Source organism: Phaseolus vulgaris, chromosome 10, assembly GCF_000499845.2.
Source record: "Phaseolus vulgaris cultivar G19833 chromosome 10, P. vulgaris v2.0, whole genome shotgun sequence".
Lineage (NCBI taxonomy): Eukaryota > Viridiplantae > Streptophyta > Magnoliopsida > Fabales > Fabaceae > Phaseolus > Phaseolus vulgaris.
In genome coordinates this window covers 44,051,954-44,073,864 of record NC_023750.2, presented here as the reverse complement: position 1 = coordinate 44,073,864, position 21,911 = coordinate 44,051,954, and the positions used below count along the sequence as shown (strand labels likewise).

General features: G+C 29.5%; 2 protein-coding genes across 3 annotated transcripts; one reads left to right on the top strand and one right to left on the bottom strand.

Moving 5' to 3' along the window:
* Positions 1-4,682: 4,682 nt before the first annotated feature.
* Positions 4,683-12,461, top strand: LOC137819478 (serine/threonine-protein kinase BLUS1). 2 transcript variants are annotated; one of them, XM_068623341.1, is made up of 20 exons: positions 4,683-5,198; positions 5,315-5,694; positions 5,787-5,831; positions 5,914-5,995; positions 6,082-6,150; positions 6,254-6,421; positions 6,506-6,571; positions 6,718-6,786; positions 6,881-7,009; positions 7,186-7,241; positions 7,468-7,698; positions 9,787-9,899; positions 10,043-10,137; positions 10,218-10,259; positions 10,630-10,770; positions 10,861-10,909; positions 11,008-11,057; positions 11,748-11,809; positions 11,893-11,944; positions 12,240-12,461. In XM_068623341.1, the coding sequence occupies exons 1-20, from the start codon at positions 5,013-5,015 to the stop codon at positions 12,243-12,245; spliced, it is 2,091 nt and encodes a 696-aa protein (XP_068479442.1). In that variant the 5' UTR covers positions 4,683-5,012; the 3' UTR covers positions 12,246-12,461. The 2 variants fall into 2 exon arrangements, with proteins under 2 accessions (XP_068479442.1, XP_068479441.1); XM_068623340.1 differs by having other exon boundaries at positions 4,711-5,198; positions 12,252-12,461.
* A 3,723-nt stretch (positions 12,462-16,184) lies between these two features.
* On the bottom strand, positions 16,185-18,763 carry LOC137818153 (putative glucose-6-phosphate 1-epimerase). Its single transcript, XM_068621405.1, has 8 exons — positions 18,503-18,763; positions 18,345-18,419; positions 18,194-18,250; positions 17,946-18,106; positions 17,723-17,863; positions 17,331-17,433; positions 17,132-17,231; positions 16,185-16,521 (listed from the first exon to the last, which is right to left on the bottom strand). Exons 1-8 carry the CDS (start codon positions 18,593-18,595, stop codon positions 16,307-16,309), a joined length of 945 nt encoding a protein of 314 aa, XP_068477506.1. The 5' UTR covers positions 18,596-18,763; the 3' UTR covers positions 16,185-16,306.
* Positions 18,764-21,911: the final 3,148 nt, after the last annotated feature.

Here is a 21,911-nt window from a genome sequence, read left to right as displayed (position 1 = left end):
GGTAGTTAAAATCCACAATTTTTTCAAATTCTATTAAAAAGGGAACTTTGAGTCTAACTCAACCTTATAAAGTTGACTTATAAGGTAAGATTTACATTAAGAAACTCTCGTTACGACAGGTTCTAAATGACTTTGATACCACAGGTATTTGAACATTTGAAGTTCTCATGTTAATTACCTTCTTACCTCAACTCGATGATCAGAGGTCAAGGAACTCGGAGTTGGTCTTCCACAATTGAAAAGTTTAGTTGTTTCATCCCCGCTACAACCCAAAGTTTGTATTCCCTTGATAACAACATATTCCTTATCAACAACTCCCACATTTTGTGTGTGATCTCCCTTAGCACAATATCCTATTTTCATATTCACTCTCCATTCGTGAACAAAGTCATTATGTATAAGATGACAAGTAGAATCCAAAATCGAGAGAAGACATGAGTCACACCTTCCACAAACCCAATGCATGGAGGCCCTTTACTTGACTTTGAACACCTAGTATTGTCTTTGAGTTCATAGACTCTTATGTGAACTTTTTTTGTCCTAACTCTAATTGTAATTTTATGATGTATCTCTGTAGAATTTGGGTCAAGAGTTGTTGAGATATCTCTAACCCTTCTTCCTTCACAATTTCAATGTATCTTGATGGAGAAAAATGCTAGCCTTTGATAATTTATTTTGTCTTTGATAATGTATAAGATCTTTTATTTTGTAGTGTTCTTTGATAATTTAGGTATTTGTGTCTAATTTTTTTAAGAAATATTATGGGATTTTCAAATAAATAAATTATTAACATAAGTTGAAAATTGGATTATAGAAAAAAAAAAGTATAAATAAATAGTTCTTGTTTCCCCAGACAAAGGGGTCTCTGATCAAAATTGTTATATGTAATATTCAGTTTATAAGTCACAAGAAAACACTTTGTTACTAGATATTCATTTTGTAATCGATTATCATAATCATTATATAGTTATCCAAACTATAATATAAGAGGACACCTAATTTAAACTCAATATATTAAATATCTATTTTGTTTGATAAATCATTGTGTTTAAAAGACATTTGAACTACTTTTCAACTTTTATGTTGTTTAAAATTAATAAATTCTTAAATAAGTGATTTAATTTGTTATATATCAATATTATGTTTGTCTACACAATTTTTATTTTTTTTTTGTGTTTTAGGAACAACTTTTAAATACATATATCAAAATTTATCAAAAAATATTTTTTTAAACCAATAAAATAATTGTAATGTATTGTTTTCGTTGAGTGAACCAAACTTAGTTAGCAAATTTAAGACAGGTGATGTTTACTTGCAATCACAAAATGAACTTATAGTTTATTAAAATTCATTCCTTGAATTTAATTCACTAAGCAAATTGTCATGCTAATCCCTTATTTGAGATTTTAGAATATATAAAAAAATACATGTTGTTTTTGGAAACTTAACAAAGGAAAGAAGTTAAAAAATGGACCAACACTAAGAATTGCGCTTGGATAGTTGAAAGAGTTGGAAAAAGTAATCATCACCACATTTGTGGTGTCTTTAGAGTTTATTTTATTCATTTTTATTACAAGTATTATTTTTTTTACCACAAAGATATCTCAATCATGTTATGAGAGAATGAATAGAAAACAAGCATCAAAGCTTCATGAAGCAATGATATACACCTTGTTTATGATAATGTTTGATAAGTTAACTACATATAACACCCAATAAATCTTATTAAGAATATTCATATTTTTTGAAAAAAATCACAACCCCTTACAATTTGTTAAATAAAGATACAACTTTGATGAACAACATAGCAAATAATCACATGATCTAAAAAGAAAAGTTTATTTATAGTATTGTTTTGGACTTAAATAAGGAATTTAAATTCATTGTGATGTAGATGATTGTACATTTATGGCAACTATATGTCAAAGGAGAAAATGTTTTGTCTCATACCATTTATTACACACAAACAATGTATTCAATGGAGCATAATTGAATTATGTCACCACTTAATGTTATTGACAATTGTTTTTGCATTGACAAAATCATTATTTTATTTGTTGGTAAAGTCAATATATGAGATATTATTTTTAAATGCTTGATTAAGGATGTTTCTTTGAAGAGAAAGTCAATAGTAATTTTGGCATTTTCATAGTTTATCGTATAAAGGTTATTATAATGGTGAAAAAAAAGTTTTAAAGATCAATCTATTACGAAGTGGACTTTAAGCCTAACTCAACCCCATAAAACCGGCTCAATAGGGTGAGGTTTGCACCCACTTATAGACAATGAAAAGCTCTAATCTCTAGTCGATGTGGGATCTCCAACACACCCCCCTCACGCCGAGAGTGATAGATAGAAGTTGTGCGTGAGACTATATATGTTGGGTGGTCCGATAGCGGCCCGATAGCGGGTGGCCTGATAAGCCCAACAATTACTCGTTAGGATAGGCTCGAAATGGCTCTGATACCATATTACGAAAGTGGACTTTAAGCCTAACTCAACCCCATAAAACCGGCTCAATGGGGTGAGGTCTGCACCCACTTATATACTATGAAAGGCTCTAATCTCTAGTCGATGTGGGATTTGTGTTGGGCCTATCGTGCCACCTGCTATCGGGCCGCTATCGGACCACCCATAATATATAGTCCCACGCACGAGCTTCTATCTATCACTCTCGGCGTGAGGGGGGTGTGTTGGAGATCCCACATCGACTAGAGATGAGAGCCTTTCATAGTATATAAGTGGGTGCAAACCTCAACCCTATGAGCCGATTTTATGGGGTTGAGTTAGGCTTAAAGTCCACTTCGTAATACAATCTAAACTTTTTTTCTAGTCCACTGTTTTTAAAGATGCATATATTCATGTTAAAACATTGTGAGAAGTGTCGAATAACTTCAAACATCTTAAAGGAACAAGATGTCACTCCAAAACACTTTAGAGGTATAGATGTTTGATTATTAGATAATTGATTTTGTGTTTCTTTACCTTTTTTATTCACTAAATAATATATGTTAGTGTAGTCTATTATGTTATTGAAGTGATGGAAAAACTTGTTTTATAATTATTATCGTGTGTCTTATTATATATGCATAAGGCGGTTTCACCTTACCTTAGGGTCTATAAATAAATCACCAAGTTAAGGTTTCTACCATGGATATAGTATTCTAAATAAGTTTGTTGCAAATATTATCACTTTTTCAAATAGTCTATGAGAAAAATGTCACTTTCAAGTACAAATAAAACCTATAACTCATTAGGTGTGAAAAATTAAAATATTAATCAATCTTCATTTGGAGGAAAAAGAGAATATTGTTGTTTGAGATGTAGGAAATGTAAATGAATGCTTTTGAGTTTGAAAACTATTACAAATGGTTAAACAATAAATCTATGTATACAATTCAAGGTTCAAATAATTTGTATGTTAAAAATGTGTTTGTTTTAATAAAAAAAACTATAAAGTAATAGATATAAAAAGAATATAAAAGCAAACAATAATTTATGAATGAGATGTGATTTGTCAAACTAGAGAATTAAAAGTGTTACAAAGTGAACTTTAAGCCTAATTCAATCTCATAAAACTGGCTCAATGAAGTAAGGATTGCACCACTTATATACAATGAAAAGCTCTAATCTCTAGTCGATGTGAGATCTCCAACAAAAAGTTCATCCATTTTATTTTATTTATTAATGTATTTATACATAACTCCTGTTATTTAAATAAATGTGATTATAAATATAATCAAACTTGTGTTATATTTAGACTGAGATATGAACAACTATAATAATTTCAATAAAAACTTTATCAGAAAGAAAAAGAAATAGAGGATACCTATTGAAAGACAATTAAGGAGTTATAGTAAATATTCATTAAATATATATTTTATACCTCAAAAAGGAATGGTATCAGAACATAAAAGTAATATTCTCTTCAAATTTTAATATTTATCATGTTTAAATATATTAAGATATATATTTTTATTACTTCGATTTTTATTTTCTTAAAATGTTGGTTTCTATAATATAAAACTACTACTTTACTATATGTCACTATAGTGCGTCATATATCTTAATATCCTGATATTTTCTTTATCAAATTATGACTTAACACTGAGACAAAAATAATAAAATATCACAACAATCAAAATGATAAAACACTATAAGCATTCTAATATTTAACATAAAAATATTTTTACAAAATAATATTTATTATTTCTATGACATTATTAAACATATCATATCTTTACACATAACATTATTTTTTTTTAAATTTATAATTTTATAATTTATACCTAATTAACCTTAATTAAAGTGTTAGCATTAACCAAATTCATTTAATTCTGTTGTTTTCAATTAATAATTGCAATTTATAATTTACCATGGATAATTACTTGTAATTTAATTAGATGAAATTGCATTTCTACCAAATTGATTGAACAGTGAAATAAGAAAATCATTAAAATTAAATTATATGACTATTTATTTTTCTTAAATATTATTTTATATATAAAATAACATTCGCTATTTTCTTAAAGATTATTTATGAAATCAAAGAAGATTTTCATTTTCTTCATCTAGAAAATTGCAATCAAAACCATGTAGAAAATTGAACAGCATATATTTTTTATTTTTTTATTTTTGAGAGTGAAATATATATAATGCATGTTATGTTAGTGTTAATAAAAGAAAATAAATAAAATAAAAAAAAGAAATAGGAGAAGGAGTAGGAAGAGGAGGAAGAGTTGGTTGCAGAAGAAAGGTGGCGGGAAATAGTGGCCACCCGATAAGGCCGGAACAGAACCGAAAAAGAGAAAAAGGAGAGAGAAGAGAAAGCCCAATAGTTTCAATTTCACGAGAAATTACCCTTACCTTACCCTTACCCTCACCACAATTCATTCATTCATTTGTTCTCACCCATTTTCACGTGACCTCACCTCTTTCGTTTTCTCTCCCTCTTTCTCTCGCTTTTTCGCCTTTCCGATCTCAATCTCAGGTCACAACAACGATCCATCGCCATGAAGGACAAGGACAAAGAGAAGGAGACGGAGAAGAAGAAGTATCCGATCGGAGCCGAGCATTACCTTCTCTACGAAGAGATTGGCCAAGGCGTCAGCGCTTCCGTTCACCGCGCGCTCTGCGTTCCGTTCAATGAGGTCGTCGCCATCAAAATCCTCGACTTCGAACGTGACAATTGCGATCTGGTATCATCATCTATCATCGCTTTCAGTAATTTTTAATTTCTGTTTCAATTCGATTAATTCGGTACAAATTATGAATAAATTTGAATAAACGCAATGCAATGCGGCAATGCGTGCAGAACAACGTGTCTCGGGAGGCGCAGACGATGATCCTGGTGGACCACCCTAACGTGCTTAAATCGCACTGCTCGTTCGTCAGCGAGCACAATCTGTGGGTTGTCATGCCGTACATGTCTGGCGGCTCGTGCCTCCACATACTTAAAGCCGCGCATCCCGACGGGTTTGAGGAGGTTGTGATTGCGACCATTCTCAAAGAGGTGTTGAAGGGTTTGGAGTACCTTCACCATCACGGCCACATCCACCGCGACGTCAAGGCTGGCAACATTCTCATCGATTCGCGCGGCGCCGTTAAGCTTGGCGATTTTGGCGTTTCCGCATGCCTCTTTGATTCTGGTGACCGTCAACGCACGAGGAATACGTTTGTTGGAACACCTTGCTGGTATATTCATTCATTAGCATTGTCGCATTGCAGTAACTCTTCCGCATTTCATTCATTCTTCATCTCATCAACCTTTTGTTGCTTCATTACAGGATGGCCCCCGAGGTCATGGAGCAACTCCATGGCTATAACTTCAAGTAATAATAATAATAAAAATAATAATTTATTCTACTCACTATTCTTCACTTTCCATATGAAGTTAATATTATTCTTTTCCAGAGCTGACATTTGGTCATTTGGTATTACGGCCTTGGAGCTTGCTCATGGTCATGCTCCATTCTCAAAGTTTCCACCAATGAAGGTGGGTATACTATTAACTAGCTAATTATTAAATAACAAAAACACATCATGCTTGTTATTTACTACTACCACCTGGTTTCATTACAGGTACTGCTCATGACTTTGCAAAATGCACCACCTGGCCTTGACTACGAAAGGGATAAGAAGTTCTCTAAGGTCACCTTACCTAGTTATTTCATCTCTCAAAGTTTTAATTAAGTTTCAACTTTCACTCGTTTTTTCTTTATTCTCAATCCGCATCTTTCTTCTTTCTCTCCAGTCGTTTAAGCAGATGATTGCTAGCTGCTTGGTAAAAGATCCTACCAAGCGACCCTCTGCAAGCAAGTTGTTAAAGCATTCCTTCTTTAAGCAGGCTCGCTCCAATGATCATATTCGAAGGCTCTTGGAGGGGCTGCCTGCTTTAGGTGATCGAATGGAGGCCCTGAAGGTTCCTTATTATTACCATAACTTTCCTCCTTCCCTGGCCCATGTAATGATGTAATATTTTTATAAGCTCTTTTTTCATTCATAGAGAAAAGAAGAAGATATGCTCGCACAGAAGAAAATGCCTGATGGAAAGATGGAGGAATTATCACAGGTAACAACTACTGTGTCTAATTTCTTAGAGCAACTGCTAAGTTGAGTGCCAGAATTATGCCATTTGCTTTCAAAATATCTTATTCTATTGTCTAAATATATTATTTGATAGTAAGCCCATGACATCATTGTGTTAATCCTGTATAGAATGAATACAAACGAGGAATTAGTGGCTGGAACTTCAATCTTGAAGATATGAAGGCTCAGGCTTCCTTGGTACACACCATGGTCCAATCTTTTCACACTTACAACCAACATGTGACCCCAACAGTTATAGAGTTTCTAATTAAAGGTTTTTATTTCCTTCTAGATCCATGATTTCGAAGATGTTATGTCCGATATGAATCATGCAGCAAGTTCAAGTTCTTTATCTACACTTGATTCACAAGAGAAACAATTACCGAGTGCATTTCACAACCCTTCTCGATCTGTTGATATGGTATTTATAAATTAATTTTATACTTGTTATAACTTATGATTATACGAAGTATATGTATTTGCGTGTGTGTATATATATATATATATATATATATATATATATATATATATTGTTTTTCTTCTGTTTCTTGTTAGCAATTTTTTAACTGGAGTAGTTCTAATGCCTTTGGTTCACAGGAAGAAAATGATGAGACGCGAAATCAATCAGCTTCTGTTTCTGCAATTGATGCCAAGTATGCTTCTAATATATTATGCATCTGATGTCAGATCTAGTAGATTACACCTTTTTGTAATTTTCAAATTACGAGAACTTATGAGATTATAAGTTTACAACATCACAGGCTAACGCTTCCGTTTGGCTTGGGATCTTATATTCTGAAATAAATTACATCTGTCTCTACAGTTCGGAAACGGGTCAATCAAGTTAATCCAATTATTATAATGTGTTGCCATTTCCAGAACTAGGCTTGAAAAATCCGAAGATGACTCTAGCATCACCAATTCAAGCCATGAACAACAAATTTATTCATCCTCTGTCGATGATCACGTGGACAGTAATTTGGGTGAGAAATCTGACATGGAAAACGGTGGAAAAATTGTGGAGGGAATGTCCACCCTTCATTATCATAGAAGAGGATGTTCATCAAGCATCTTACCAGAAGTTACCCTTCCACCAATTCGACCAGAAAGGTGAATATCACAATTATGCATTAAGTCAGTTTAATTTTGTCTAATCTTTTTCTAGTAAAGTGCTTGGAGTTTACTTTTGATAATTGCACTTGCATTTGCTTTGTTGCTAAATGCTACCAACACAATCTTTATTATTAACGGAAATTTATTGGAGATTATAAAACTTTGTGGGTTCCATTTCTTATTTAATGAGTTTCGCTCCTGCTATTGTAATTTTCAGTAAATTTTAATCAATTGTAAAGAGTGTGTTGTGTACTCTTCTGGCTTTGTTTGTTCTATTAGTTATTTTTTTCGTGGCTGAGCTTGATATTTGTGCTGTGATTCTGAAGCCTGTTTTGGCTGATGTGGTTGTCCCTTTTCAACTCCTCGTTCTGTCCGATGGACCAGGGTAGGCGTGATCATCATAGGGAATTTCTTTTTGTACCCCTATACTTTTCTTCTGCACCCCATAAACATTAAAATTCCCACTTTATCCTTTGGTTTAAATTTCTTTCTCGATTGTGCAATCTGTAACTTAAAAGCATGTACCGAATTAGACAATTTAGAATAGTAATTTGAAAGTCAGTTTTAACTCTCCAAATATATAATCTGGAAGTCAATATTGTATTTTGTATTATGCAACCTATAAGTTGTTCCATTAGTCCATGACACAAATATATGGACCAGGGCGGGACGGGGACGGCAATGGGGTGGCCGTGGCAAAGGGTGACAGCAAGGTGGGTAGTTTTGTCTTTTACACACCCCTATGGAGGTGTAGGAGGAAACCATGGGAGTGCAGAACAAAATAGCCTCATCCAAAATCCTAACCATAAAATATGGGCTTTCTTCAGTATTCCATCCTCTGGAATGGCTGAACCTGGATCTCAGGTCATTAAACATTCTTATAAGGATAGGGCTGTTTCTTCCTGCACCTCCATATATTCTTCTCCCACCTCCATACATTTTCATATTTTCAAAAATACCCCTATGTAATATTCCGGATTATGTAATCCAGAAGTCTTTTTTTAAATTCATAATTAACTTCCGGATTACATAATCCGAAACTCTTTTTTCAGATGCATGATTAGTTTTCGAATTATGTAATCCGGAAGTTTTTTTTAACTTCCGGATTACATAATCTGGAAGTCTCTTTTAAATGCATGTATGGATTACATAATCCGGAAGCTATTTTATGGGGTGGCACAAGAAGGTTAAAAAGGTATTTTCATGTTGTATATGGGGGTGGCAGAAGAAACTATGGAGGTGCAGGAAGAAACAGTCTAAGGATAGCCCGCAGCACCTTTTTACACACATTTACACAGACCATTTCATTCCGTCTCATGTATAGAACTTTGGAGCAATACTTTATTGATCCATATAGAATATTCGTGACAGACATGCTTAAATAAATATTCATCAAACATTGATATATCATATAACGATTTATTTGGCGCTGGCATTAGGTTCTATGTTTAGTTTATGGCTATGTATTAACAGTATTGTGTTTTTCTTGTTCTTCCTATTCTCTGCTAGAACTTTGCTTTCTCATTTGGAAGAAAACAATTTCATTGACATTTTTACTAGATTATGTAATTTGATAAACAAGATTTGATAGCTTAAAACAAGATTTGATAAACAACATTAACATGTCAAAGTGTTTCAGGCCAATATTATTTATGTCATTTAATTTTGCAAATTAATTTGATTACTAGTTATTAATATATTCGTTTGTCTTATAAAAAACTTACTAAATTAATTAGATTATTCTGTGGCATGGGCTGGTTTATATCATCAATGATAGTATAACTTCTATGTTTTAGAAATCAAATACTTACTGGTTGTTGTGTACTGTTTAAGTTTAGGTGCCTTAATCCAATTCAAGGGTTTGAATATAAACCAAACAGTAATGTCTTACTATATATAACGTATGTTTTTTATTATTCTAACTGTTAAATTATAACTATCAACATATTTATTTTGTTTGTATCGAATGTAATTATCCTTTTAAGCATACTATTGCCTCTAATGATACCTTATTTCCTTCTTTTAATCCTTTGAGTATTATACTTTATCTGCATTACCATTAATACTTAGCAATATAAATGGCAGTGAGAAACTACAAAATCTGCCCCAGAACGGTTCAAGTTGCAATGCAACTTCAGTTCCACAGACAGGAGAGGACGTACTTACTGAACTTCCATCAAGAGTCTCAAGATCATCAGGTAACTGCTTATATTCATTCGTCCCATCAAATGCTTTGTCTAGTGTCAACATTTTTTAAAGAAAGGACAGATAACAGCTGAGTTCTTAAAGCCCGATGATGGATTACTAAGCATTTCTGTCTAATTAATCATTCTTTTGACAGTTAATTCTGATGACACTGATGAGAAATCGAAAGTGCCAGTTGTACAGCAAAGAGGACGTTTTAAGGTTACATCTGAGAATGTTGACCCAGAAAAGGTGAGTAATTACTCTACAACTGATTATTCTCCTTTCTTGTTGAACACTGAAATACTATGTGATGTTTTTTTTTTTTTCAGGTTGCCCCTTCTCCTGTACTGCAAAAGAGTCATAGCATGCAGGTTTGTGGTTTTGAAGTTTGTATAACTGTCCCTTTTCTTCCCTTAGCTACGACAGTATATTAAAAATTAATTAGGCCGCATCCATACCGATATTTGTGACTTTCCTCTTACTTTATAGAGGATATGTCATTTTGTTAATGTTATTCTTATTGCATTGCATGGGCATTAATGGTGTTTGATTTGCTGCCTGCAACTAACCTTGCCGGAAATTGATGCTACCATTTTCTCTAATAGAAAATGAAAGAGTCGCAATGTGTTTAGTTTATTTGGTTTGAAGAATGCGTCAATTAAATAATAGGATGTTGGTTTTAGATCACACACGCAGGCAGTTATAACTCTACATCTCATGGGAACGACACGCGTTATGCAGGTTTTTAGCCAGCATAATGTTCCTTCTGTACAACCAACTTTGCCATTATTACCAGCATCTGAAGCCACATCATCAAATCTTTCGGGCCAAGCTGTGTTTCCTATGTTGCACTCTGTACTGCAGACAAATATTCTTCAACAGGTATGTTCTGCTTTATGGCCTTATGAGTTATGGCTGGTCTCCTTCAGCTAGTTTTCACTAGTAACTGTTTCTTAAATGACTTTTTTACAGGAAAGCATTTTATGTTTAATGAAGCTTATTACTGCCGGTGACTCTACAGGTTCTACCAGTAACACTTTTTGTTTGAATATATGTTTAACTTTTGTTTTCTGTTTTTTTATACGAATACTTTTCAATTATTTCTCGTCTACTGTACAGCTGATGGCTCATGTACCCTAGCACAAATAGCAGGAGCTGAAAAATCTTTGGTATGTATGTCTGGGGCTTATTTTTTAATTATGGTAACATTTGAACATATTTGTGGATGTGCCATCTGAAAAAAATTACATTTGGCCGCAGTACAAGAATGTTGGATAATAAATTAATATTAATGTCAATTGTGTTTGGGGGTGGTGAAAATTTAGAATTACAATAGCGTGAAAGGTGTTTGATTAAGTTCTTAGGCTGCACCAGTTTTGGTTGCTGGAAAGCTTTTCAATTAAAACATAGGATTCGCTATTACTTGAGTGTGCTTTTGGATAATCGTGGGAAGTTAATGATTATATGACACAAATGAAAGTAAGGGTGCTTATTTCCAACCTCCTCCTCCTCTCGGAAGTTGTTAATTAGTAATTGACTAATTGACGATTAAGTTTTTTTACACAAATTAAGAAAAGGCAATAAATGACTTGGTTATTGGAATAATTTTTCTAAAATTACTCAATCTCTTTCTCAATTTATTTAGTGAGAAAACTGGAATAAATGTTTAAAAGCTAAAAGGCCAATAAATTTAAAAGTGGAGACAGACTAATAAATACTGTTAAAGTTTACTATACAATGGCTTGTGTGGTTATTTAACTTTCTCGGCTTATTTAACATTTTAGTGTTACATGAATGACTTTGTATTTGCTTTTTCCTTTCAATTTTTTATGGAGTAATGTTGGTTATGCACTCTGCAGCTTGAAGCAGCTCAGGATAGGGAGAAGGAGTTACTTCATGAGATAACTGATTTGCAATGGAGGTATTGTATCATAAAATATAGTTGGATTACATGGTGAAATATATATGTGGATATATCTTAATCCATGCATTTGTAACATGTAGGCTTATCTGTGCTCAGGAAGAGCTTCAAAAATTGAAAACAGAAAATGCCCAGGTTAGTATTAAGCAGGTTCAGTTGTGGTCAAAATTTAATAATACATAACACTCATATCAAACCGGTCTAATACTATCAAATCTGTCAAACAACCTAAAATATTAGTTAATTTTTATTGTACATATATATAACATTATAATCTTATAAAGGTATGTTTTATTTTAGTTTTTAGCATCATAAAATTATGATATTATGTAATTTTGCTTACTAAAACAAGTTTATAAGTTGAATTATTAAATTTTGAGAGGAGTTAGCAATATGATATTAACTTGTGAATGTAAATCTGAAATGATAGGTGTGATTGCAGTGTGGAAAGGAAGGAGACGGGAAGTAAGGAAAAAAGGGTGATAGAGTAGATATGAAGTATACTATTTGTAGGTTTTTTCAACCATTTAGATCATACAAATTTTATCAATAGTTCTCTTGTTTATAATTGTTTTTGTAAATTATTTTAGCATTATTTACTGCCTGTAAATTATACACATCCTCCTATTTTCTTTATCTTTGGATTTCCTAATATTATTTCTTCCTTTTTCAGTATACTAACTAAATTATAAAACCTATTTCAAGGAAAGCACTTCAATATATTATATACTATTACCATAAAACTTACTTTTTTATTATATAATTTCAAGCTTAGTATGTTTGGGTGTGTTTTTTTAATTTATAATTAACGCAGTTTATTATTCTGAATTTCTCTATTAAATGGAAATTGTTAAGTTTTAAATGTTTTCCAATTCCTAAATTGTTACGAATATCTATAGGTCTTTTCTCTAAACACCTTCAAAACCTACATTACATTTTTTTTAATTTTTTTTTCTTTTCAAATTACTAAATACAATATTTTGGGACTAACGTTTAAATTTCAAGTAATTAAATAAAAAGTGTAAGAAAATATCTTATAAAATAAACACAACCACAAATAAAAGAAACAAAACTGTATTTTCAAACAAAAACGTAATATTTTATTTCAAAACAAAAAAACATTCCTATAAAATTAACAGGAAAAAGCCTAATATTTTATTTTAAAACAACAAACTAATACTAAATAAAAAGTAATGTATTATTAACAGGTTTGCGGGCAACAGGTGAAATAAAAATTTGAAAATGTAGCAATGAAGGGATGATAAGAGCGAAGCATCATTTTATTTCCTAAATGATCATGTACAATTTATTATTAACAAACTTTTCATTACATCAATCATTTTATTTAACAAATATAATATCAAAATTTAAAATTTACATCTAATTTATATGGTCATGTACAATTTTATTATTTGTTTCAAATCACATGTGTTTATTAACTCCTTGAGTAAAGATATCTAATGTACCTGTAAATATGTAATTTATTTAAAAAACAAAAAATTATATATGTAAAATGAAAGTAATTAATATTTATTTTTTAAGTGGTCAAAATTATAATAAATAAAATTTAAAATAAAGTAAATATAAACTACCCACAAATGTTTTATAGGTAAGCAAATAAGTGATACGAAGGTTAAACTAATTTCCGTTGGTAAAGCTTTTTTAATGTTATCTACATTTTTTATCGATTGAGAAATCTGTACATAATTTACAATTAGTGATAACCACAAGTCCATGAGTAATTAGTGATAAATATTTCGGGTTATTCATTAATTAAATTAAGTGGGTATTCATCGTGGGTAATTGAAAAACAATTTCATTAGTAAAATTTGATTAAATTTTAAACACGGAACCTTTTAGTTTTTGTTTCTTAGTTATTTATTCAAGTAATTTTTTTAGTGTTTTATGCAAATGAAAGAGTCACACAAAAAACTTAATTATAATAATTTGAAACTCGCGGAACTAAATTAAAAAAAAAGACTGGAATTACATTGTAATATAATTAAACCCAAATTAAAAAGTGAGTGAGGGTGTATTATGCATGAATCTTTGTTGTTACTGGTTACAAATATGATAATTGTAACATTGCAAATTCTATATTATTTTAATCGCATTATTATTATTATAATTATCAAATAATGTAAATATTGTATTATTTTGAAATTCTAAATATATTATAGAAATTATAGAAATAAAAAAAGTCATATACTGATATAAAAATAACAAAAAATATTATTAAATAAAAACAAAAAATAGGAGATGAACTTGCACATTCATATTCTTATATTTTACCAAGAAAGTAAAAAATCAAAAGTTAGAAGTAGAAATAAAATGTGTATATCATTCTTAATTTTCCAAGGAAGGCGACACAAGTTGATGAGAAAAATGTGAAATTTTAAATTATATTATATTAAGTTTTTATTCTTACTTGTTTATTTTATAAATATTTTTAGTCGATGTATGTCTCTAACCTTATTTTACTTTAATTGTTTTATGTTATTTATAATTATCATTATTTGTATGTTATTTTTAACCTTATCTTAATTTATTTTATTATTTTATACTATTTAATTAATAATAGTATATTATTTATTTTTATTTTTTAGTTTAATTAAAAAAAATATTTTTGGTTAATAAATAAACAAACATAAAATATATGTATATATTTAAAAAGATAAAAATAATCAATTCTAAATTTTATAATACTCATAATGTAATTGGTGATTAGTAATACTCTCATAAAATAATAATAATAATAATAATAATATATATTTCAAGGAATTTTTAGTTAGAGGTTCAAAGATTTAAATGAGCAAAAGATAACTATGATGAAATAATATTGTATTTTTTTAATTACTGTAAAATTAATTTATTTTGATTGGTTAGTTAAAAAATAATTCAATTTTTTAAAAATAAATAGTATAAATGAGATGTACTTATATGTATAATACAACTTTTTCTTCTTTTTAAAAATAAGTTCCTTTTCTTCTTTCCTCTCAATATTCCTTTAGTAAACATTTTTCTACCAACTATATAAATAAAATAGTTAAATGGTAAAAGAATAATTATAAATACATAAAATTCTTATTTTTTAAATAATAAAAATAATTTTTATATATTTATTTATTTTTAATGTTATAAAAATTATATAGATGCTATGATGTAAAAGACACATATAAGTATGAGACAATTTTACTTTAACTTTTGTCTTGATAGATTATTGGTAAATAATAAAAACTAAATATGAAAAATAAATTATTAAAATATAATTAAATCAATACTTACAAACGAAGTGTAGTAATAGTAGTCTATAAAAAAAATTATGCATGCATGAATTACTATTGTAACAGAGAGGTTTCATTTTTCTGCATTTTAATTTTGATTCTCCTTCTCCTTCATTTTCATTTTCATTTTCATTTTCGCTTTTTCTTCCTTCAATATATGTATGCACTATTCTTATTCACTGGTTTTAAAAACAATTATTTTATATTTAATTTACTATCAGTATTTTTCTATTGACTTCAATTATTTTTTTATGATGATTATGTCATAATATTTTCTGACGGAAGTTAAATTCTGAAAATTGTTATTAGTTTTATGACATGTTAAATATATTATTACTTTCTAGAGAAGTTTCAATATTTAAATAAATGAAATGCTTTCTTTTAAAACCTGCTGAATATTTATTTTCCTGAGATACTCATCATTCATTTTATTTTAATTAATAATAATAAAATTTATTAAATATAAGCGTTGTATTCTTAAGTTATTTCCCTGAAAATATGTTGTCAATAGTATAAATTTTGCGTAACTTTGATGAGAAGAACACAATAGTTTATATCATAGTTTTAGAAGGATAAATATTCATGAAGCTAAAATGAAATATAAATAAGTATTAATTATTCATGAAAATATTTAATCTTAAAAGAAGATATATGAGTTTGGTGGTGAAATTTTCAACGAAACAAAGTTATCCATATATATATATATATATATATATAAATGCTATGTTATCTACAAATATCTCACGTAGTCGATCATGGTTAAAAATATAATTAGCAATATTAATATTTATTCATTTTCTAATATAACAAGAATCTTCACTATAATAAAGGTTTTGGTACAAGAAATATGCTTAACTATACTAAATTTGATTCGACAAGAACAACATCATTGGATATTTGTCTTCTTGTGAATATTATGAATGGCCATATTCAATAGTGCAAAACATGTAACACATGAACAAATTTGAGATGGTGACTCACTGTAAAAATAAAAGCAAACCTGGTATTTCATTGTTCATACAAAGGGGTTTCATCAGCCTAGATCTAGCATATATCACTGAGTAAGCTTATAGTTTATTATAAAATTCCATTGATGGGATAAAATTTACACCATAGATAATCTCATAAAGTTTGTATTAATATAATATGATTATTTGTAATCAATAAAGATTTAGTGAATTACCTTTACAAAGATGCATTGGAACTCATTCTCCTAATAAGTAAAAAGTACTTTTCGTGGGTCAAGTTGACCACTACAATAACTTGAAGGAACTGGAGATATTTCTTGTCTTCCTTTCCACTCTTCACCAGGTTTAAGAGTAATTGGATTTTCTATGCAAGCAGCTTGAACACAAAGCATATGCTTGTACTCACCATCCCCTAGATCAGATATGGTTTTCGCTTTCTTGTCCCATGGATTCCACACCACTGCAAAGAAAAAAAAAAAAGAGTGATTTTTAATGGAGAATGATACGAGTGTTGTAAAAGAATCTCTGTAAAGTTTTTAAATAAAATTAAATTAAACCTTTTCCTTCTAATCCCTCTTTTCAAAAAAAAATTTCAAATTAAAAATACATAATGTTTTATTCATCATTTGCAAGTTAAGTTTATAACTTGAATGAAACAATTCTTTAAATGACTTAATCAAGAATTTGCCAATGAAAAGCTATTTATTCTTAATTTGGACTCCAAATTATGTGACATATCTTAGTGTTATGGAACAAATCGCTCTAGTCCATGTTTGAGATGGTTTTGGAAAAATAATAATTTATTTTTCATAAGTTTTCCTTGGGGATTGAAAACTCGAGTGATTATTCCTTATAAATAAATTGAATCAAACACATAGTTTTATCATGATTCATGAGACTAGCTATGATGACAAATGCATGCTAAGATATACATATTCATGCCACGAGTAACCAAAATAGGTTGCACAAATACTTGATCACTGTTTTTTTACCCTTGCATTCACAATATATCACGTTTCAACATGATCCATATGCATACAAAGGAAGGGTACCAAGATTAGAAAACTCACCAGCATCTGGAAGCCCGTCTTTTCGCAATACAAAAGTTCTCTTCCTTTCATGGTCTATGATAGCAATTTTTGTGGGAGTCCTTAAGTATACTTTGTCCACCTATGGTATAAAGAGACCAAAATAAAATAGTTATGCAGTTGAAGCAATAAAATATAAATAACAGAGAAAAAAACTATTCCATCGAAAATAAATATTAACTTCCGACTCAAATGTAATAGCATCCCCTTGTTCAGTAAATCGTTCTCTATTCTTCAAGTTGTCCAGATAATCTAGTGTCTCTAATCCTTCAATTCGCACTTCACTGCCCATACGAACGGTGACAATTATCTTACATACGACACAAGTCATAAATCCCAAAGCAATGTAATTCTATATCAGACAAGGTCACGGCCAAAAGCAAATACATGTTATCTTAATAAAACAAATTGTTATTCCAAAACAGAATAGACAGTGTGTGGTGCCATTTTACATTGTTTGAGATTTGAAGTTTCCAGAACTTTATGAAAAGTAAAATATACGCATGTTTCAGCAGTGGTGAAAATTTGAATTATGAGAAAAAGATTCATTCATGATACAAGACCGATATAGACCTGATGTCAGTAACAGAGAAGTATGTATTATAGGCAAATGTGAAGGTGAAGGATTTTCCATCAGTGTTTGTGTTTCGAATGCGAGATGTCATCAACAGATCTCCTGCAGGTCCCAAAGCTATCCTCAACCGGAACTCATATCTACAACAAATTATTAAAAAAATTCCCTCAATCCAACTTGTTAAATTGAACAGAATCATAATTATTTAAGCTAATTGTATACCTATGGGGCCAATTTTTCGCATCATCTTCAGAGTGCCTAAGAATCAAATCAATGAAAGCTCTGTTGGTGCTAGTGGTGGGAAACGGCGGGGGGTTAGGATCCAAGGCCCAAAACCTGTTCCTTGCAAATCCATGTTGCTGAAGAGAGCCATGAATCGAAAACTGCACAACACAAGATATCAGAAGTTCTTAAAAAAAAAATAAAAAATGCAAGAAAAGGAAAACAGGGAAAAGGATAGACACACATACTTGAGGAAAACATATAGGAATACCTCCACGTATGGAATTCGGAGGCTTGAAACTAGCCTGCAACAAAAATGGTGTGAAAAACGAAACATGAATTCTCTGAAAAAAAAAAAAAACGACGGAAGATGCGTGCATTTGGAAATTGAACTTGAACCTTACTACTGACAAAAAGCAATTCCTCCCCAAGATCATTCTTCCACGATATCACTTGACCACCGTATAGATAAATCTGCAGAAAATGAATGCAATTGATTGTAACAATAGATAATGAAGAAATCAAAATTCACAATGAATGATGAAAACGACGAAAACCTCCGCAGAGAAGCCGCGAACTTCTCTGAGAATGATTTTCTCGAGGCCATTGACACCGCTACAGTGCTGCACGTAAACCGTTTGTCGTGACATTTTCAGATTCAGAATTCAGAAATCCCAATTCACACAATTTTCACAATTTTCAGAATTCGCAATTCACAGAATTTTCACAATTTTCAGAATTCGCAATTCGCAATTCCTATTTATATTCGTCTTCCTCATTCATGATGATCATGAATTTGAGAGACTCAAGCCATGTTTATTTATAGTTTCATACATCTTCTATTAATACATTATAAGTAAATTCCACTAAATAATTTTTATATTTTTAAATGTGTAATTTAACGATTTTAAAAATGTATCTATATTAAAATATACCCTTTTCTTAATAAATTTTATGAAATTCAAAATTACAAATTCTGTAATAACATACCTTTACATAAATCAAATATGCATTTATGTAATTTTATCGTCATGCATGTGAAAAATGTATTATAAATTGAAATCTTAAATTAAGGAATTGAGTGATAAAAATTAATAAATGAAAAAGAATTAATACATAAAGTAAATTAAGTACACTTCAATTTTAAATAAATTGTTTTTTTAATCAATTTCATATATACCAGCGAAAATACAGTAGGTTACCTGTCTATTTACATTTCTATTACATTAAAATATATATAGTTTTATGAATAATTAATAAAAAAATAATAACATTAATATATATATATATATAATTTTATAACAGATGTATTACAAAAATATGTAACCATTGTTTTAATTTATTTAATTATTTTGAAGCAAGGAATAGTTATTAATTTTTATAGTATCGAATAAATAATAATATTCATTCTTATCTGATAAATATATACAATATTTTAAAAAATAATTTGAATAAAAAATTAAATATACTACAATGTAATAAATTATATTAACTTAAACGTCTACATTTCAATTATTAAAAAATAAATTATATATATTAAAGGATAAATTATTATTATTATATGTCTGTTATTTTTAAAAAGGATAAATAGTATTTTTTTTTAATTAATTACTAAAAGGGTAAATTATTATATATGTATCGGTTATATATACATAAATAAATTATTTTTATTTATTAAAAGGTATGTTATTATATATATATATTATTTTTAAAAAAGAGGAGTTATTTAGTATTTTGAAATAAAAATAAATTATTTTATTAAATAAATAAATAAGTAAATTACTTTTTGTTTATTTAAGGATACATAATCTAAATACTGTGAATATATATAATTTTAAATTAAGTTGTAGTAGTTTTTGGGTTCTTTTTTTTAGTAAACAAGTGTGTTTTGACGTGGAATTAAATATTGACTTACGCTAAGTAAAGAACAAAAAGAACAAATATTCTTACAACTTACTTATTATAAAACCCGTTAAACTTACACAACAAGCCTATTAACTTTGACATCAGTTTCATACGACAAGATCACATATTTAGTCTTCTCTAATTTCTCTTATTTAGTTCATAGGACTATAATTTTTATGTTATTTTGAGAATATTTATTTAAATTATTTTTTAAGAAATAGTTTAGCTTTTAAAGTATCTTTTACACAAATATAAAAATATATTTAATTATTACTCAAATTTAGGAAGTTAGGATTGAGATATTGTTACTATTTAATATTTTACTACATTTTTACTTTATATGTGTAGAGTACATGAATAAAATAAATTGCAAACTTCTTCATATAATATATCTTTTATACATTTATAATTTATTTTTGTCAAAATTCTAAAAGTAACATAAAAGTCGTATTTTTATTATCTATAAAATATAAAAAGAGACAAATTTATCATAAGTCGTTATTCTACTATTCGATGACGAAAGTTACAACATGTAAGTTACAAGAATAATGTTAAATTCTTGAAAGTCCTATCATAACAAAAAAAAATGTAAAAAAAAAATAAAGACAAAAGTAAAATCATGTTCTTACATTATCTAAAAATATAAAAAGAAACAAATGTTCCACAAGTCGTTGTTTCGCTCTTTGATGACGAAAGTTATAACATATAAGTTACTAGAATGAAGTTAGATTCCTAAAGTTTACATTTATTAATGTTGTCGAACGGAATTGAAATTAAACAAACAATTATCTTCTTTCTCGATCGGTTTACCTCTTCTCATTTTCTCTTGAAATGGTCACCATGCTCTCCTTCTACCTCACTATCTCGACTTCATGGATGATACCTGTAAAAGTAAAAAACACTCCAAAGTAAAATTTTGATTTCAGCACTTGGTGCTATTAGTGCTGGATGATGATGTACCTAATTCTAGTAATCTATATTTATTTATACGATTATCATGGACTTTTTGTTATTGAATCAGATTGGAAATTTAGATCTGATTAAGAATATATTACCTAATGATTGAACCATTGATTAGCCTCGATAATCCTCTATTTAGACATAATAATTTTGGTCGTATAGATCGATAGTACTAGGTACAATTATAATTTCATCATATATTTTTTTTTGCTGAGGTATACCACATGACTTTTTATTTAAGAGTGAAACATTAAAAGAAAGGGCGAATTTAGAAGACATTTGTTATATATATTAATGTGTCTGCGAGTGTGTACTACATATGTTATTTCAAAATCAATTTGAATCACAATCAAATTTAGAAAATTATGTTGACAAAAAATCAAACTATATGAATGCACATTAAAACACAAATAGTTGGTGAAACGGTGAACGCTGTTGCTGCCATGTAATAGCACTTGATATAACTATAGTCAACTAACTGTCTCGCACTTTTCTCCACTTTCATCCACTTGTTATATACTATGAATGAAAATTTCAAAGTTTGTGCCTTTTCAAAGGGTGTTGCTCCTAACATTCAACTCTTTGACCTAAGGAAAATATTTTGAGTATTGATTTCAGATTCAAATCAGAATAAATTTTTAATGCAATCTTTTATTTACGACGGGCATTGCAACGACTTTGGAATTTTAAGCCAACCAACTACACCATTAAATTCAGCTTCATTCTCCATGTTTTGGTAGTGGAGATCTTTACCAACGTGTTTCAGATTCTTGCAATTCTTGAATAGCTAGCAAGCAGCAAGAACAAACACAATTTTGGGTATCTGTTTCATCTCTTCATCATTGGTATGCTGTAAAAAGTGGATACATAATGCCATTTCTTCACCCACCTATTATTGCCATTGCCATTCACAGGTACCTCCCAATGGCTCCATTTCGAGTAATTTCTGGATTTGGGAAATACTGTGTTCTTTTTCTATTGAATTAACGTAACCCATAACTCACTAAGATGCAACCAAACCAAATGGAAGAACAAAGCCAAGTCTGGAAGAAGAAATTTGCAGAACCAGTATAGAAAAACACAGGGTTAAATCAAGGTAAA

Coding starts and splice junctions, on each gene's coding strand:
- LOC137819478 (XM_068623340.1), top strand. CDS start 5,013: ATGAAGGACAAGGACAAAGAGAAGGAGACGGAGAAGAAGAAGTATCCG. Junction 5,695..5,786: donor TTTGTTGGAACACCTTGCTG/GTATATTCATTC, acceptor GCTTCATTACAG/GATGGCCCCCGAGGTCATGG. Junction 5,832..5,913: donor CTCCATGGCTATAACTTCAA/GTAATAATAATA, acceptor ATTCTTTTCCAG/AGCTGACATTTGGTCATTTG.
- LOC137818153 (XM_068621405.1), bottom strand. CDS start 18,595: ATGTCACGACAAACGGTTTACGTGCAGCACTGTAGCGGTGTCAATGGC. Junction 18,107..18,193: donor TTCCTATATGTTTTCCTCAA/GTATGTGTGTCT, acceptor TGTGTTGTGCAG/TTTTCGATTCATGGCTCTCT. Junction 17,434..17,722: donor TTCTCTGTTACTGACATCAG/GTCTATATCGGT, acceptor TCGTATGGGCAG/TGAAGTGCGAATTGAAGGAT.